We start from the raw sequence: 19,894 nt of genomic DNA on the forward strand, positions 1-19,894 counted from the left end.
CAGGGTGGAATTGAACCCGGGTCCCTGGCGCTGTATGGCAGCAGCGCTAACTGCTGAGCCACCATGCTACCCTCTGTTGCTCCTTTGTCTGTTTGAGTCGTATCTGATTGTCCCTCTTCTAGCCTGATGCTTGCTATTTAGTCCCAATATCAACTTGGATACATCTCACATCTTCAGGATCAATAGCACCTACCCTGCATGAACCCTGCTGGGTGTTTCCAATGGGAGAATTTGTATCCGAATGTCTTGCTATTTCTTCCTTAATGAAAGGTTCAAGCATTTTCCCCACTACTAAAGTTAAGCTAACTGGCCTATAGTTAGAGATAATGGGAACTGCAGATGCTGGAGAATCCAAGATAACCAAGTGTGGGGCTGGATGAACACAGCAGGCCAAGCAGCCTCTTAGGATCACTTTTTCTGATGAAGGGTCTAGGCCCGAAACGTCAGCCTTTGTGCACCTAAGATGCTGCTTGGCCTGCTGTGTTCATCCAGCCCCATACTTTGTTATCTTGGCCTATATAGTTACCTGCTTTTTTGTCTACTTCCTTTTTTAAACAGTGGCATCACATTGGCTGTTTTCCAATCTGCGGGAACCACCCCAGAGTCCAGTGAATTTTAATACATAATTACTAGTGCATTTGCTATTTCCCCCATTGCCTCTTTTACCTAACTCCTCCCGCATCCCATCTTTCTTTAAGGATAACCTGGCACAGAATTGAGAGTTGCTTAATAGACAGATGAATGCCTCACACATCTGGAATTGGAAGTTCATGCCACAATCAGGTGCTGATACCGATAGCAATATGTGGAACATTGGAATGGCTGTATATACAGCATAGGGGCTCATTGGGTTTGAGTACAAGAACAAGGATTTCTTGCTACGGTTGTAAAGAGCTTTGGTGAGGCCACACCTGGAATATTGTGTACAGTATTGGTATCCTTAACAGAGGATGAATGTTCTTGCTGGAGAGGAAGTGCGGCAAAGGTTTATCAGACTGATTGATTGATTTCTGGGATGGCAGGACTGACATATGAGAGGTGGTCAAATTGGTTAGGTTTGAATTTGCAGGAGTTCAGAGGAGTAGGGGTGGACCTCACAGAAACCTACATTATTCTCATAAGACTGGAGAGGGTCAATGCAGGAGGGATTTCCCAATGGTAGAGGAGCCCAGAACCCAGGATCACAGTCCAAGGATATAGGGTAGGACTGAGATGAGAAATTTCTTTTCCCAGAGAGTGAATTCAAGGCCAAAGCCTTGTCTGAGTTCAGGAAGAATTTGCATATAGCACTTGGGGCTAAAGAGACCAAACGATTTGGTTAGAAAAGCGGAAACAGATTATTGATTTGAATGATTAGCTAAGATCATATAATGAATGGGAGAGCAGGCTTGAAGGGCCTGTTCCTGCTTCTATTTTCTTTACTGTAGCTACTCGTGCAAAAGTCAAATTTTTTTGACTTTTTTTTACAGATTAACTTTATGGAGTCAACTATGATGCAGATACTACTTCTGAGGCGCTGAAATTCATGCCACTGTCCAAAATTCAATATCATTAGCAGAAGCCAAATCAGTCTCTGAATAAATAAAAAAGAAAAACACAACGAATTACGCTACCAGTAATTACTAGATAAAGACAATAAAAACAAACATGAATTAGCGGTAGTAAGCTTTTTATTTATGCATACAAAAATTAAAAACGTTCAGCATCTCCAGCACTAAATAAAGCTTCATAATCATCAGGATGAATGATATCATTGTACAGATCCTCTTCATCTTCATTATCTTTAGTTACAGATAGCACATCATCTGCTTCTTCTTCGTCTGTGTCATCTCATAGATAATTGTCCTCTGTACTACCCAATGGATTTGAAATTCCACATTTCTTGAAGAATTTGAAAATAGTGTCAACTTTTATTTCTTTCCATGAATCAACGATCCATTCACAGGTCAATGGCAGTGATGGAGCCCTCCTACTCCCTCCTCTCATGTATGATTTTTTTTCTCCATCACACATCCAGTTATTCCACTTCGTCCTCATGATGTCTTATTGATACTAACATGCACTGGTTGCAAAACACTTGTAAGTCCGCCAGGAATTACAGTTACATCAGTGTGATGTGATCGGATTTTATCAACATCTTCACTAAATGCCAGATTACCACAATCGTACGTGCTGGGTTTGCTTATCAATCTCCCATGTGGGACCTCAAAGACCTTCTAGAAATCCAAATACACCAGATCAACTGGTTTTCCCCATCTATTCTGCCAGCAACATCCTCATGTCAAATATGATTCTGCTTTCATAAATCCATGCTGACTCCACTCAATCCTACCTTAATTTCAAAGTGTTTACTTATGACATCCGTTATAATAGTGCCTTACAATTTCTGTACTGTTGCCAAGCTAATAGGTCTGCAGTTCTCAGTTTTTCTCTCTCCATCCTTTCTTAAAAGTGGATATTTGCTTCCAATCTGCAAGCAGTCTACCTACTAACTATTGCCTGCTGAATAAAATATAATTGGCCTCAGCTCGTGATCAATTTAGAAACAAAGTGATCTAGTCAGAAAGAACTAAACAATGTTCTGGTTTTTGTGGTCAATGACAGAAAAGGATCTTCATTATTCAATATAGGGTCAACTGCCTAGTCTTTTCAGGTTCAGAGGTTGTTTTACCATAATGACTGATCATGCTATTTTCAAAAATTTACTATCCAGCTGAATGCAGCAGTCTCAACTCTTTCTGCCATGGTGTGGGTAAGTAATCAACAAAAATTGCAATTTCACATCATTCCACTGAATTCAGTGCCAAGACTCCAGAACAGGTACCATTAGAACATGAGCAAATGGAGGAGCTGAGTAAGACCTTAACATCCAGACATGTGTTATAACTTTTAAAAAGTGTATTCCACAAGTAGCTATTAAATTTAACCTGTAACAACAGTGAGCACAATTAGCATCACCATTATTCTTAATGCAAAATTCATGCCAATTCGTAATAATATACCTCTATAATGAAGTTTTCAATTAGATCAACGCTTAGTACTTGGAAATTTTACAGTATGTATTAAGGATCTCACAGTACGTTCACACATTACTTCATTGGGCTGTCCCATTTGTACCTTTGTTGCAGGTTTAATTTATCACACTCCAGATTAATGACAGTAGCAGCACCTTACATTTTCTGCAAGAAGCAATTCTAGTATTTTTATATTGTAACACACCATGACAATGGCAAAAAAGTTATCATCTGTCCAACTAATACCAGGTTGTCTCTTTCATTTTGGTCAGTTTCACTGCATTCCATTTCCCTCCCGGTGTTTTTAATAAGGTGTTTACAAAAACATCACCATTACCACTCTAATTGCCTTCTGTTTCATGGCACCTTTGATCTCTAATCTCTTTTACCCTCTAACAGTTCCAACAGCTTCTGTTCTATTCCCCTCTCAACTTTGCAGCAGCATAAAATCCATGACAATAGCACAGTGGTAGTGCCTCACCTCTGGGCTAGAAGGCCCAGTTTCAGGTCCCACCTGCCCCAGAGGTGCATCATAGCATGTCTGAACAGAGTGATTAGGAGACACCTAAACCCATCACATTTCCACCTCACTCCCATTACAAAGAAGAGATACATCAGGCTCAAAGTGTTAACTTTCTCTCTCCAGGCACTTCAAGATTTACTGACATTCTCCAGGGCTTGTTCCTATTTTTAAAAGGATATTCACATTTTATGGATAACTCTTAAGATCACCAAATCATAGAAGCTTTACAATGTGGAAATGGGCCATTCAGCCACTAAGGGTCTCTGTCCCTTTGACATCTTCAGTAGTAAACTGCACACCTCAGTTTAATGCAACTTGCCTAGGTCTAAATTCTGCATACCTAAGAAATTTTAAGAACCAGTTTTCTCATTTGAGAGCAAAATCTCACAGGAGACTATTTTCCCTCAGAACTCATGGTTGTAAATTTAGAACCAGCTTCATAACGCTCCTTGAGAAGCCCCCCAATTGTTCTGAATATTCCTTAGTGACCAAAATCAACAACACCCCAGATGTGTCTCATTCAGCACTAGGCTGCAGCCCTACGTGTATACGCATTGGCTTTCTTTGCTGTCTGCAAATAGTAATTTCTGTAAAATCTTTGTACTTATTGGAAGTTTAACATGGTCACACTTCCAATCGTTGTAAAAACCAGCAAGACAGATGATACAGTTCTCTGGTCCAAAATGGACATTTGAAAAATGAAATTGGTACAGCAAATGTGAACACGAACTGTATTTAAAACAGATTAATCTCACCTAATAATGAATTTCCACTTTATCTGCCTCCCCTGTAAACACTGGTACAAATAAATAGTGAACATTTGTCTTTTGCTAAAACAAAATAAAGAACTGCGCCTGCTGGAAATCTGAACCAAAAACAGAAATTGCTGGATGATCAAGTCTGGCTGCGTCTGTGGAGAGAAAGCGTAGTTAATGTTTTAAGCCCAGAAGGGTCATTGGACTCAAAACATTGACTCTGATTTGTCTTTTGCTGCTGGTGCTTGCGATTTTATCCTGTTCATCCCTACTTTTCTAAACAAGATCATGAATATTAATATTGAAATAAATAATAATTCCAGTTGAGACAAAATATACAGCTTGCAACTATCCCAGACAGAAAATGGAAGACTAACATAAAGAGAAGGGCTATAAATATCACTTAAGATATGGGCAGAGTAGCAAATAAAAACGTGGGCACAAACAAACGTAAATTTCAAAAGTAACCCAGGTTTCATTGTTGATATTTAACACAGTAACTACTCAAAATTTATAACAGGCATCAGCTATTCATCACATATCAAAAACTCATGAATGCTACCTTAAACAAGCTAATGATTGCTAACTAAAACAAGCTTGATTTTCATACCAAATATTTTTCGGTGCTGGACTAAAAAATACAATAGAACTATGCGGTGCTGGGGATTAAACACAACACATGACTCTTCCACAAAACTCTCAACAATCAGAAGTCAACTGTTTAAGAATCCTTTGGCCAGCATCCGATCCTTATTAAATCCAAATTGTTCAAACTTCTGCCACATGCAACTTGAATCAAGCCTTGCTTGCTTATCAACCCAATCTGCCAGCCTATACCTGCTCCAGTCAGGCAATGTAGAGAAAACTAAAGTACATCCTCATTGAAGTCCTAAATCACCAACCTCTTATTCCTAAACCCTGCTTCTACACTTCAAGTCTGACAATGGCCTACTGGTATTAAATCACTAGACTATTAAACCAGAGACTCAGTAAATGTTCAAGGGACCCAGGTTTGAAGCCCACCACGGCAGATGTTGAATTCAATGAAAAATACCCAGAAATAAGAATGTAATGATGATCATGAAACCATTGCTGATTGTTAGAAAAACCCATTTGGTTCACTAATTTTCCACAGGGAAGGAAACCTGCCATCATCTCCTGGCTTAAATATGACTCCAGACCCACTGCCCTCAAATGGACTGGCAATCCACTCAGTTGTACCAATTGTGAATAAGTCTCAAAGAAATGAAATCGGACAGAGACCACGTGGCATTGACTTAGGCACTTGAAGCCACATTATCATAAATACTGCAGTGAGCATCTTACCACATGAATCCCCAAAACCTGTTCATCATCTGCATGGCGCAAGGTAGGACCGTGATGGAATACTTCCCACTAGCCTGAATTGGTGTAGCTTCAACACTCAAGAAGCTTGACACCATCCAGGACAAAGCTGACTGATGATTGGCAACACATCCACAAATACCTACTCCCTCCACCACAGATGCTCAGCAGCAGTGTGTATTCGTTAAACAACGCTCTGCAGAAATTCACCAAAGATCTTGATAACACCTTCAAAACCCACAACCACTTCCATCTAAAAAGACAAGGTGCCTCTTAGATTCCTTGTAAATCTTTTCCCGCTCAGGTTAAACCTATGCCTGAGATAGTAGGAACTGCTGATGCTAGAGAATCTGAGATAACACGGTGTGAAGGTGGGTGTACACATCAGGCCAAGCAGCATCAGAGGAGCAGGAAAGTTGACGTTTCAGGTCGAGGCCTGTCTTCAGAAATGGGGAGAGGATTCTGAAATAAGTAGGGGGAGAGGAGGAGGTGGAAAAAAGATGGGTAAAGGAGAAGATAGGGTGAGAGGAGACAGAGAGGTCAAAGAGGCAGGGTTAGAGCCAGTGAAGGTGAAGGTGAATGTAGGTGGGGAGACAGGGAGGGAGTAGAGTGGTCCAGTGAGGATGGAGAGGTCAAGGAGGCAGGATGAGGTTCGTGGGTAGGTTATGGGGGTGGGGCTTGAGGTGGGGGGTTGAATGGTTAGGGAGGCGGGGACTGGCTGGGCTGGTCTTGGGATGTGGTCTGGGAGGGGAGATTTTGAAGCTTCTAAAGTCCATTGACACCCTTGGGCTGCAGGGTTCCCAAGCGAAATACAAAGATGCTGTTCATGCATCTTTCGGGGGTGGGGTGTCATTATGGCAATGTAGGAGGCCTAGGTTGGACACATCGGTGGAGGAAAGGCGGGGGAGGGTGGGGTAGCTGAAATGGTTCGTGACTGGGAGGTGTAGTTGTTTGTTGCAATCTGAGCGGAGGTGTTCTGGAAAGCAGTCCCCAAGCCTCTACTTCGTTTCCCCAATGTAGAGGCGGCCGTAACGGGAACAGCGGATACAGTATATCACATTAACAGATGAGCAGGTGAATGTCCGTTTGATGTGGAAGTCTTCTTAGGGCCTGGGATAGGGGTGAGGGGGGAGATGCAGGGGCAGGTGTAGTACTTGCTTCGGTGGCAGGGAAAAGTGCCGGGCGTGGTAGGGCTAGGGGAGTGTGGAGCAGACAAGGGAGTCACGGAGAGAGTGGTCCCTTCGGAAAGCACATAAGGGTGGGGAGGGAAATGTGTCTTTGGTAGTGGGGTCAGAATGCAGATGGAAATGTCAGAGGATGATGCGTTGGATCCAGAGGTTGGTGGTGTGGTATGAGAGGATGAGGGGAATTCTGTTTTGATTAGTATTGCGGCTAGGGGGTGTAAGGGATGAGTTGCGGGAAATGCGGGAGACATGGTCGAGGGCATTTTCGATAACTGTGGAGGGTAAGTTGTGGTCCTCAAAAAAAAGGACATCTGGGATGTTCGGGAGTAGAAAGCCTCATCTCGGGAGCAGCTGCGGCAGAGGTGAAGGACTCCCACAACTACCTAGAGTACTCCTCTCACACACCTTTTTGTAAAAAGGCCATCCTCTATTCACAATTCCTTCGCCTCTGCCGCAGCTGCTCCCGAGATGAGGCTTTCCACTCCCGAACATCCCAGATGTCCTTTCTTTTCCCAAGGACCACAACTTCCTCTCCACAGTTATCGAAAATGTCCTCGAATTGTGAATAGGGGATGACCTTTTTACAAGAAGGTGTGTGAGAGGAGTACTCTAGGTAGTTGTGGGAGTCCTTCGCCTCTGCCGCATCTGCTCCCGAGATGAGGCATTCCACTCCCGAACATTCCAGATGTTCTCTTTTTTTCAAAGACCGCAACTTCCCCTTCACAGTGATCGAAAATGCCCTCGGCCATGTCTCCCGCATTTCCCACAACTCATCCCTCACACCCACTATCTGTAATAATAACAAAAACAGAATGCCCGTCGTCCTCACGTACCACACCACCAACCTCACATCCAACACATCATACTCTGACATTTCCGCTATCTGCAATCTGACCCCACTATCAAAGGCATTTTCCCCTCCCCACCCTTATGTGCTTTCTGGAGGGACTACTCTCTCCATGACTCCCTTGCCTGCTCCACACTCCCCTCCAGCCCCACCACCTTTCCCTGCAACCGAAGCAAGTGCTACACCTGCCCCTGTACCTCCTCCCTCACCCCTATCCCAGGCCCTAAGGCGGCCTTCCGGATCACCAGATGTTCACCTGCACATCTGCTAATGTGGTATACTGTATCCGCTGTTCCTGTATGGCCTCCTCTACATCAAGAAAACCAAGCACAGGCTTGCGGACCGCTTTGCGGAACACCTATGCTCAGTTCGCAACAAATAACTACACCTCTCAGTCGCGAACCATTTCAACTCCCCCCACCCCTCCCCGGACGACAGTTCCATCCTGGGCCTCCTGCACTGCCACAATGATGCCCCCCTGAAAGATGCAGGAACAGCATCTCATATTTCACTTGGGAACCCTGCAGCCCAAGGGTATCAATGTGGACTTCAAAAGCTTCAAAATCACCCCTCCCCCTACCATATCCCAATACCAGCCCAGCTAGTCTGCACCTCCCTAACCATTTCTCCCACTTCAAGCCCCATTCCCATCTCCTACCCACTAACCTCATCCGCCTCCTTGACCTCACTGTCCTTCCTCGACCGACCTATCCCCTCCCTAACACCCCACCTACATTCACCTTCACTGGCTCTAACACCGCCTCTTTGACCTGTCTGTTTCCTCTCACCCTATCTTCTCCTTTATCAATCTTCTATCCTCCCCTCTCTCTCCCTATTTATTTCAGAATCCCCTTCCCCTCCCCCATTTCTGAAGAAGGGTCTTGACCCGAAACGTCAACTTTCCTGTTCCTCTGTTGCTGCTTGGCCTGATGTGTTCATCTAGCTTCACACCGTGTTATCTTAAACCTATGCCTTCTAGTTTTGAACACTCCCACCCAGGGAAAAAGACCTTAACTATTCAGCTTATGCGTGCCCCTCATGATTTTATAAACCTCTCTGAGGTCACCCCTCAGCCTCTGACACTCCACAGCAAACAGCTCCAACTTATTCAGACTCTCCCTACAGCTCAAACCCTCCAACCCTTGCAACATCCTTGTAAATATTTTCTGAACACTTTCAAGTTTCACAGTATTGTTCCTATAGCATAGAGACCAGAATTGCACACAGCGTTCCAAAATAGTCTAATGTACTGTGTAGGCACAGACCTCACAACTCCCATACTCAGCACACCAACCAATAAAGGCAAACACATCAAACACCTTCTTCACTATCCTGTCGATCTGTGACTCCACTTTCAAAGAACTATGAGCCTGCCCTCCAAGGTCTCTGTTCAGTAACTCTCCCCAGGACCATACCGTCAAGGTATTTATCCTTCCATGAATGCTACCTGTATTTCTAAGTGTTTCTTGTTTATTTCAGTGTTCCAGCTTTTGCATATTTTGCTTGGACATCTCTGCTTGAAATAAATACTGATTAACTTACAAGTGTACATGAAAAGGAACTTCTGGAACTGATCAGTGATAATCTATGAGGACATCTAGTTATAAAAGTCAGTCAGAACTAGTGCAGAATCACAGTGCTAGTACAACTTGATGATTGTAATTCTGTTTCTCAGTATGGAATGGAAGGAGATTGACCTAGCCAGTTAAGGATGGAGTGCACAAACAAATTAGAAAAGCCACAGGTTCAATCCCAGTCTGCATTCAGTTATGTGATCTCACACAGACTGAATGCCACACCGATGGGCTAGAGAGGAAGAAAACATCAACAAGTGATCCTGCTCACCAGCCAATGACCCCTCCTATAAGTATATTTTTACTAAGACCAGTTGTGGACAAGTCGACAGATGCCTGCTGACACTTTCCATCCAGGCTCATCGTGAAGAGCGAGGACGTGCAGTAGGCACATACAACTTCACCCACCATGGAGTCAATGGCATCAAGACAGAAGAAAGTAAAGCAGATCTCTCATTCACTAGCATACATCGTAAGGATCGCACTGCAGTAGAAAGCACCAGAAACAACATGTATATTAGTCAGACTGTCTACTGTGCTATAAATACTGCAGAAACTAAAAATTGCAACATCAGCTATCTTGCCTTTCCACTTCTACATTAACATTTCTCTGGTACATAAGGCAAAGGTACAGAAAATCCAGTATGTTATTTTAAGAAACCTTAGCAACGACTAGAGTATGACGTGGGCAGAAAATCAACATACCAACGTTTTGAGTCACCAGGCTTTGCATGCAAGAATTGACACCCATTAATCATACCAGCATATACTGAAAACAGCTGAGTCATTCAGGCAGTTTCTGTTCCTTGTGACTAACGGAGGACAAACAACTATTACCGGTCAAATCCACCCAAGCTCCACCTACCTCTCAGGCATAAAAATAAAGAAGCAACAGGGTGTAAATAAAGCATGTCCAGTATTAAAGTATGGTTGCTCGGAATTCATTAATTGTCAAAGCCTAATTCATTGAAATAAAAGCACATCAACTTTCCAATACATTAATGCTGAGAGGCCTGTATAAACTGTACCATCTATTTTCAAAAAAGCTCCTTCACTGCGTTCCTAATCATCTTTTATCTAAAACCAGGGCCTGCTTCTGAAATTCATTGACATTGTCGAAGTCCCTCTTACTCAGCATGACTACTTTCTGTCCAATCAAAAACAACTCAAGATTTGAAGGGTATGGTCAAATGTACAAAACTGAGTCAAATTGCTCAAGTCGAAACTGAATCACTTGCAGAATAATTTCTCCTCCTACAGAAACCACGTATGTGTAATTCTGAAAGTGGAAAATGTTTCCATGCTGTCATCAGTTATAGAAGCAGAGCATAATAAAGTGGGGAAAGGCTTACTTACAATTTCCATAGTACATGAATGCTTTTTGCCTGAATATGGAGAAGCCTATGCCCTCCATTCAAAATTTTTATAGTACTTCTGTGGCCCATCACTGCATACAAGAAAATGTACATACAATCTCATGTTAGATATGCATTCCAATAGGTGGTATTTGTTGATTTATTTGACAGACTTCCAGCTTATTCAATAAGAGAAGCTTGAGGAGAAGACAAACAGTGTCTCAAGGCAAGGTAACTGTTTCCACTACAATACTGAGGGATCAAGCATTCAAGTAGTCACATGGCAAGAGCTAGAAGTAAACTTTTCCCCACTTTTCTCTGCTCCACTCCTGTAACTGATGACGGCTTTTGGGGTACTAGGTCAATCTACACTTGAAGCAACTATTCTTCAAGTGTTAGCCCGCTGACACTATGTAGAGCATTCAACAACAAACACATCATAATGTAGTCGAATTTTGTTTAGGACACTCATACTCAAAGGAACATGCAACAGGACATAGAGCTGTAAACTGAGGAAGCTGTTTAATCAAGGATGCCAATATCAGTTGTAAATCATTTATAGAGTGAGCAATGTCCAACTAACCCATTTAAAACTATCCATTCTCTCAAGCTGTGGGATTCACTGATAAAGACAGCATTTCTTCTCAAGGAAGTAGTTTCAGCCATTTCTCTGAACACCATTGAATGCTTGCTTGGTCATGTCAGGGGACAATTAAAAGTCAACCAAATTATTGTGCATCAAAAATCACATTTCAGTCAGATCAAACATGGATGCAGATTTCCTTCTCTAACGATAACATGGATTTAAATGGGATTTTCACAACATTCTAGAAATTCCAGAGTCACCATTTTGCTGAATTAAGCGTTTTTATTCTAGATTTATTTAACAGACTGGAATTCAAGTCCCCAACTCCATCCTAGGATTTCATTCAGGCTTCCGGAACACTGGAGCAGTAACAATCACTGTTATACTGTCCACAAACATCAGCAATTTCCAGTCCCCATTGAGTCCAGTTCTTATATTGTGGATTTGCACACTAAAAATCAAGGAACAGCATTCCTCCTTAATTTCAATGTGACCTGTTCTAATCTGTGATACCTGCTGTCACCTTCTTATTAAATTCATGCTCTGTCTCTTGCTGGATCCCTTCTGGTCTCTATTAGTTAATCATGCCCAAACTGGATGGCTTCTTGTTTTCTTCCTCTAGGTCAGAACATGGACAGTCCACGGCACTGTTTCAAATGAAATGAAGTACTGCGTTCTCTTTCCAACACCTTTTATGATGCTGCTAGTACTGTATCCAACAATCATTCAAAAATAGTATCGAGACAAAAACAGATGAACAGACCATTCCTTCACTGACACTTGCTCGGATGTCTGAGTTTCCAAATTAAAGGCAAATCTTGAGACATTTAGAGTGGCAATATTTTAAAAACAATTAAATGATAGGTTAGGATTTTCAAAGCTGCTCTGAGGAATCAACATTGGTATCCCATGAATAAACGTTTTAAAAACAATGTCATTATCAAGTCCAACATTCCTCACTCATCCTTAACTAACAACTTGAGCTTTTTGCTTGAATCGCTGCAGTATATATAGTATAGGCACACCTAGAGGGTACTTCAGAATTTTGACCCTAAGGTATTGAAGGAACAGCACAGTTCTAAGTCAGGATGGTGTATAGCTTGGAGAATTTGTCAGAGGTCTCACTTGTCTGCTGCCCCTGTCCTTCTAAGTGATAGAGGTCACAAGGAGGTTGGAAGGTGCTGTCAAACAGGTTTTGGCGAGTTAATATAGTGCATCATGTAGGTGGTATACATTGCTATCATTGTGCTCTTAGTGCATGAGACACCAAACCAGCTGCTTTGCACTGGATGGTATCAAACTTTTGAGTATTGCTCAAGCTGCACTCACACAGGCAAGATTATTCCAATACACTCCTGACCTGAACAGTGCAGACAGCAGTCAAGCATTGGGCTGTCACAAGGTAAATGAGTTGGCACTGAATTCCCAGCACCTGACCCATTCTTGCAGCCATTGCACTTGTATGTTTCTGGCCAATGGCAACCCTTATTATGCTGATGGTGGAAAATCTACCCACTGTTGCAGGTCATGAGAAGTTGGCTACCCCTTTCTTCGGGAGACAGTCACTGCCATCACGTGCTGACAAAAGTTACCCGGCCTAAAACTTATTTCTATTCATAGATAATGCTATACATGAGTAATTCCAGCATTTTGTCTCTTCTTATGAAATTATGATCACTGTTCCCTTAACGTTGCCCTATTGATACTTGAATATAGTATTCCAATAACTTTATTTAAGTGATCTAGTCACTGGCACAAACATTGCTTTTTATTCGTGGGATGAGAGTGTTGCTGATTGGCCAGCATTTACTGCCCATCCCTTGTTGACATTAGAGAAGGTGATAGCGAGCTGCCTTCTTGAATTGCTGCAGTCCACCACATGCTGTAGGTAGACCCGCATTGCTGTTAGAGAGGTACTGACAGGATTTTGACACAAAGACAATGATGGAAAGGTGATATATTTTCAAGCCAGGGTGCGAAGTGGCTTGGAGGGGTATTCCCTTTTGCCCTTGTCCTTCTAAGTGGAAGTGGTCATTGATCTGGAAGGTGTTCTCTAAAGAGACTTGGCAAGTGGCTGAAATGCAATTTGTAGATAATACTTACTGCTGCTACTGCACATTGGTCTGGAGGGACTGGATGCTTGTCGATGTGGTATCAATTAAGTGGACTGCTTTGCCCCGGGTGCAGTCAAGCTTCCTAAATGTTGCAGGAGCTACACTCATCCAGGGAAGTGAACAGTATTCCATCACACTCCTGACTTGTCCCTTGTAGATGATGGGCAGGCTTTGGGGAGTCAGGTGATGAGCAACTCACTGCAGCATTCCCTGCCTCTGACCCGCTCTTGTAGCCACTGTGTTTATATGACAAGATCCAGTTGAGATTCTAATCTATGGTAATCCCAAGGATGTTGATAATGGAGGGTTCAGTGATGGTAATACCATTCACTGTCAGGGGCCACCATAAAACCCAAACAGTAACATGGAGGAAAAAAAAAACAGAACAAAAATTTCAGAAAATTACTAAGAATTGCAAAAACAAAAGGACAATACCAAAAGGGGATTTCAATCATCTTAATATTAACTTGAATAAAATTACTACAGAAGACATTGGGGGTGTAGAACTCTTAAAATGCTTTCAAAAAAAAAAGAATGTTTTAAACCAGTTATGTAGTAAATCCAAAGGGGGCAAATGTGTATCCTATGAATGAAGTTGGGCAGGGATTCTAATTTCTATGTAATTGGAATAGTTATTGGAAAGAAGAGCTGGATAAAAGTACAAGATCACCACCAAGTAAAGTTAATTTTACCAACATTACGTGGAATTTAGCAAAATTTTTCTAGAAACAGCTATTTGAAGGCATATCAATGCCAGAGCAGTCAGGGGCATTCAAGCACGATATTCAGAGGATCCCAGTGCAAGTACGCTCCCAAAATGTCAAAGTCTGGTGCACCCAAATCTACAGATCCAGGATGTCAAGGAGTGAAACGTGAACAAGTAATGAAATGGACACAAGGATTAGAAATTCGGCCCCTCGAGGCATCATTTGATAAGGTCATGGTTGATCTGGTTGTGGTTCAAGTTTCACCTTCCTGTCTACCCTCATAACCCTCACTGCCATGTTCGCTGAAAATCTAACGACCTTCAATATATTTAATGACCAAATCTCCACTGTCATTTAGGATTGAATTTCAGCCAGACATAAAATTTTCATTTCCATCATGAAAACAAAACTAATTTGCAAATCCACGTCCCCTACTTCCATTTTACTCCAGAAGAGAAAACATCCACCTTATCAAGTCCCCTTATGCTTCACCAGGATCACTTCTCATTCTTGTAAACCTTTCTTCACAAGGTAAGCCCTTTGTCCCAGGATTGAGCTAATTGAACCTTTTCTAAAATGCTTCTAATGTAATTGTATCCTTTTCAATTAAGGCATTAATTATAGTTAAGGCATTTACAGATGATACAAAAATTGGTAGGTCAAAAGTGAGTAAGAAAGCTGAAGAATACAGAATGATAACAATAAGCTCAGAAAGTGAATTCAGTCTAGAGAAGTGTTTGTGGACTGTAAATATTTGGGGACGACAATTGAGGCAAGGGAATAGTAAAATAAATTGCCGGCTATTCAGAAGTGTACAAGAAAAGAGGGACAAAGTGTGGCGCTGGATGAACACAGTAGGCCAAGCAGCATCTTAGGAGCACAAAAGCTGACGTTTCGGGCCTAGACCCTTCATCAGAGAGGCTTAGTCAAGTCAATAATCCCATTTGATGAATTCAGCTTAACAGAAAACACTGAGCAGGTTTCAGTATTGAACAAGAAAATACCTATGATAAAAAAAATTTATTCTTGTCAAAAAACAACTATGAATTCTCCACATATAACTCTACTAGTTGAAACTCTAAACCGCTTCTTAAATCTCCTGGCACACGCACGTGCGCACACACACAAAGAGAGAGAGAGAGAGAGAGAGAGACAAACAAAAAGGATGTTATGAGTGGAGGAAAAATTACTGGGCAAATATAGTTGAATAGCACCAGCCCACAGTATTTACTGACACTCTTCAGCTCTTCCAAGTTTGGCCTCCGATCTTATTTCCAAATCTTTCAGCTCTTTGCTGAAGTCATAGTGTGGTTGATGCATTAATTGTTCAGTCTTTCAATCATTTAAAAGTTTTCAAGAAGATTTGTAGCTCGGATTATGAGTGAGGTTACAGACATGCTCGCCAAGCTGGTGAATTTGGGTGCAAACGGTGTCGTCACCCTGCTGGGTAACACTGTCAGTGCGACTCCAGTGAAGCATCAGCGTTCTGTTCCGCCTGACACACCAGGGAATTCATGGAGGCCTTGTATTCTAAACGGAACTCCATCAACAAACACACTCAATTAGACCCTGTGTAGAAACCACTGAGAAAGAGAATGAGAAGTGGCACCAAACATCCCAAACTGAAGCATATAAATAGCAAGATGGACAGAACACCAATGATTCACCAGAGGTGCACTGTCGGCGTTACCTAGGAGGGCGTTGAAATGTATGCAACTGCTTAAGCAGAGCAACAAATGTACACACAACTCACAAAGAATTCCACAAACACTTTTTTCATCAAGTGAAGCAACTGCTTCCACAGTCCATGGTTCAAAGCAGTTCTTTTCCCAATTTCCCAATTTCCATCAAACCCGCAGACAAGGGTGGCGCAGTGGTAACCATCAAACCCGCAGACAAGGGTGGCGCAGTGGTAGTATGGCGTACTGACCTCTACATCGCCGAGGCCAGACGCCAACTCTCCGACACCACCTCCTACCGCGTCCTCGATCATGACCCCACACCCGAGCACCAAACCATCATCTCCAACACCATTCATGACCTCATCACCTCAGGGGACCTCCCACCCACAGCCTCCAACCTCATTGTTCCCCAACCCCGCACGGCCCGTTTCTATCTCCTTCCCAAAATCCACAAACCTGCCTGCCCTGGTCGACCCATCGTCTCAGCCTGCTCCTGCCCCACCGAACTCATCTCCACCTATCTGGACTCCATTTTCTCCCCTTTGGTCCAGGAACTCCCCACCTATGTCCGTGACACCACCCACGCCCTCCACCTCCTCCAGGACTTCCAATTCCCTGGCCCCCAACACCTCATATTCACCATGGACGTCCAGTCCCTGTACACCTGCATTCCGCATGGAGATGGCCTCAAGGCCCTCCGCTTCTTCCTGTCCCGCAGGCCCGACCAGGCCCCCTCCACCGACACTCTCATCCGCCTAGCGGAACTCGTCCTCACACTCAACAACTTCTCTTTTGACTCCTCCCACTTCCTACAGACTAAGGGGGTGGCCATGGGCACCCGCATGGGCCCCAGCTATGCCTGCCTCTTTGTAGGTTACGTGGAACAGTCCATCTTCCGCACCTACACAGGCCCCAAACCCCACCTCTTCCTCCGGTACATTGATGACTGTATCGGCGCCGCCTCTTGCTCCCCAGAGGAGCTCGAACAGTTCATCCACTTCACCAACACCTTCCACCCCAACCTTCAGTTCACCTGGGCCATCTCCAGCACATCCCTCACCTTCCTGGACCTCTCAGTCTCCATCTCAGGCAACCAGCTTGTAACTGATGTCCATTTCAAGCCCACCGACTCCCACAGCTACCTAGAATACACCTCCTCCCACCCACCCTCCTGCAAAAATTCCATCCCCTATTCCCAATTCCTCCGCCTCCGCCGCATCTGCTCCCACGATAAGACATTCCACTCCCGCACATCCCAGATGTCCAAGTTCTTTAAGGACCGCAACTTCCCCCCCACGGTGATTGAGAACGCCCTTGACCGCGTCTCCTGCATTTCCCGCGACACATCCCTCACACCCCGCCCCCGCCACAACCGCCCCAAGAGGATCCCCCTCGTTCTCACACACCACCCTACCAACCTCCGGATACAACGCATTATCCTCCGACACTTCCGCCATTTACAATCCGACCCCACCACCCAAGACATTTTTCCATCCCCACCCCTGTCTGCTTTCCGGAGAGACCACTCTCTCCGTGACTCCCTTGTTCGCTCCACACTGCCCTCCAACCCCACCACACCCGGCACCTTCCCCTGCAACCGCAGGAAATGCTACACTTGTCCCCACACCTCCTCCCTCACCCCCATCCCAGGCCCCAAGATGACATTCCACATTAAGCAGAGGTTCACCTGCACATCTGCCAATGTGGTATGCTGCATCCACTGTACCCGGTGCGGCTTTCTCTACATTGGGGAAACCAAGCGGAGGCTTGGGGACCGCTTTGCAGAACACCTCCGCTCAGTTCGCAACAAACAACTGCACCTCCCAGTCGCAAACCATTTCCACTCCCCCTCCCATTCTCTTGATGACATGTCCATCATGGGCCTCCTGCACTGCCACAATGATGCCACCCGAAGGTTGCAGGAACAGCAACTCATATTCCGCCTGGGAACCCTGCAGCCATATGGTATCAATGTGGACTTCACCAGTTTCAAAATCTCCCCTTCCCCCACTGCATCCCTAAACCAGCCCAGTTCATCCCCTCCCCCCACTGCACCACACAACCAGCCCAGCTCTTCCCCCCCACCCACTGCATCCCAAAACCAGTCCAACCTGTCTCTGCCTCCCTAACCGGTTCTTCCTCTCACCCATCCCTTCCTCCCACCCCAAGCCGCACCCCCAGCTACCCACTAACGTCATCCCACCTCCTTGACCTGTCCGTCTTCCCTGGACTGACCTATCCCCTCCCTACCTCCCCACCCACACCTTCTCCACCTATCTTCTCTACTCTCCATCTTCGGTCCGCCTCCCCCTCTCTCCCTATTTATTCCAGTTCCCTCCCCCCATCCCCTCTCTGATGAAGGGTCTAGGCCCGAAACGTCAGCTTTTGTGCTCCTGAGATGCTGCTTGGCCTGCTGTGTTCATCCAGCCTCACATTTTATTATCTTTTCCCAATTTAGGCCACATTTGAAAACAAAGAAAAATAAAACGATGTGGTCTTTATACAATTTATTCATTCCAGAACCCTACGGTTGGTGGTATGCATTTACTTAAAGTATAAGGGAAGCAAAACACATTTCTGGGGTGAAAAATTGAGAATGACTACTAATCCAAGTAAAGCATGGATTATCCGAAAAGCAGTTGTTGAATTATGGGTCAATGGACTGAAAAATGGCAGACGAAGTTCAATCTGGATAAATGCAAGGTACTGCATTTTGGTACAATAAACAAGGGTAGGGCTTATACAAGTAATGGCAGGGCCTTGGGTCATGCTGTAGAACAGAGGGATCTCGGGCACCTGCTGTGCTCAGTCCTTTAAGTTCAGAAGTTGTGAAGTCATGTTGAAGTTATAAAGGACAGACGCCTCTTCTGGAATAGTGTGTCCAGTTCTGGTTGACCAGTTACAGAAAGGAAATAAAAACCGAAAGAACTGTGGATGCTGTAAATCAGGAACCAAAACAAAGTTGCTGGAAAAGCTCAGCAAGTTTGGCAGCATCTGAGAAGGAGAAAACAGCGTTATCGTTTCAGATCCAATGACCCTTCCTCAGAACTCACAACAGTTACAGAAAGGATATTATTAAGCTGGAGAGAGTTCATGAGAGATTTACCAGGATATTGCCAAGAATGGGAGATTTCAGTTATTAAGAAAGGCTGCATTGTCTGAGCCTTTTTTTCACTGGAGTGTATGAGGTTCAAAGACAATCTTATTCAAGTTTGTCAAAAAATGAGGGGTATAGATAGAGTTAATGGTAGTTGTCTTTTCCACAGAATGGAGGGATATCAAGATAGGGAACACATATAAGGTATGAGGAGAAAAAGACATGAGGGGCATTTTTTTTTTTACACAGAGGATGGTTCACGTGTGGAATGAACTTCCTGAAGAAATGGTGCATGTGGGTATAATTACAACGCTTAAAAGACATTTGGATAAGTACATGGACAGGAAAGGTTTGGCGGGAGATAGGCCAGAAGCAGGGAGGTGGGACTAGTTTAATCTGGGATTCTGGTGGGACCGTAGGGTCTGTTTCAGTGCTATATGATTCTATGACTCTGTGTGGGACACAGGCAAAACCACGATTTTTGATGCCACAAAATCGGGTCATCTTGTATGTCACAATCTATGGTGTCAAAGAACACTGCCATAGATAGAGTTGCGCCAATGGCAGTAACTTAAGGAGCAGGAATTCTGTGTGCCATATATAGAGTGTCCTGGGTTGAACGTTACATATATACTTGGAACATAAACCAAGCAGATTACACCTGTACCTCTGAGTCTTTTGAGCCAATGCCACTCTATTCTGCTGTAATTATGATCCCATCACAACCACTAGGATCAAAACATTTTTATATCTTAAGCTGCCTCACCCTCCCCCAAATCATAAAGATTCCAATCGCCAAGATCCAAAGAAAACCTCAAAACACAGGTACTGCCATTTACTTGTGTGAAGTTATCATGGTAGCAAAAATAAAAAATTTTCTTCACTACCCAAGTTCATATTTTGTAGCAGGTAGCATATTAGATAGTGAATTAGTTACCTTAATAAACACTTTGCATGCAAAGTGAAATAACATAAATGCCCACTCAACTTGCCAACATAATACAGTCATTGTAGATGGCAATTAGATGAAAAATACCGTCGAGAAACTAAGGTAACAAGGTTCATAACACCTAAAAATGGAAAAGGCACACACCAGAATAAGATCCAACAGG

General features: G+C 43.7%; 1 protein-coding gene across 19 annotated transcripts in view; it reads right to left on the reverse strand.

The window, feature by feature from the left end:
• The window catches only part of LOC125466588 (eukaryotic translation initiation factor 4 gamma 3-like), a 327,506-nt gene that overhangs the window by 203,310 nt on the left and 104,302 nt on the right, over positions 1–19,894 (reverse strand). For 2 of the 19 annotated variants that reach the window (XM_059655647.1, XM_048561273.2), the window contains exon 1: positions 9,947–10,030. The exons of 16 other annotated variants lie outside the window; for them this stretch is intronic. Coding sequence is in view for 1 of the 3 variants with exons in the window: in XM_059655646.1 (XP_059511629.1) it covers positions 9,947–9,992 (46 nt within the window). In the remaining 2 variants the exon portion in view is untranslated. Of the gene's footprint in view, positions 1–9,946; positions 10,032–19,894 lie in introns of those variants that run through there. One more of the 19 variants, XM_059655646.1, reaches the window with a different exon arrangement.

The sequence above is a fragment of the Stegostoma tigrinum genome, chromosome 28 (genome assembly GCF_030684315.1).
Source record: "Stegostoma tigrinum isolate sSteTig4 chromosome 28, sSteTig4.hap1, whole genome shotgun sequence".
NCBI lineage: Eukaryota > Metazoa > Chordata > Chondrichthyes > Orectolobiformes > Stegostomatidae > Stegostoma > Stegostoma tigrinum.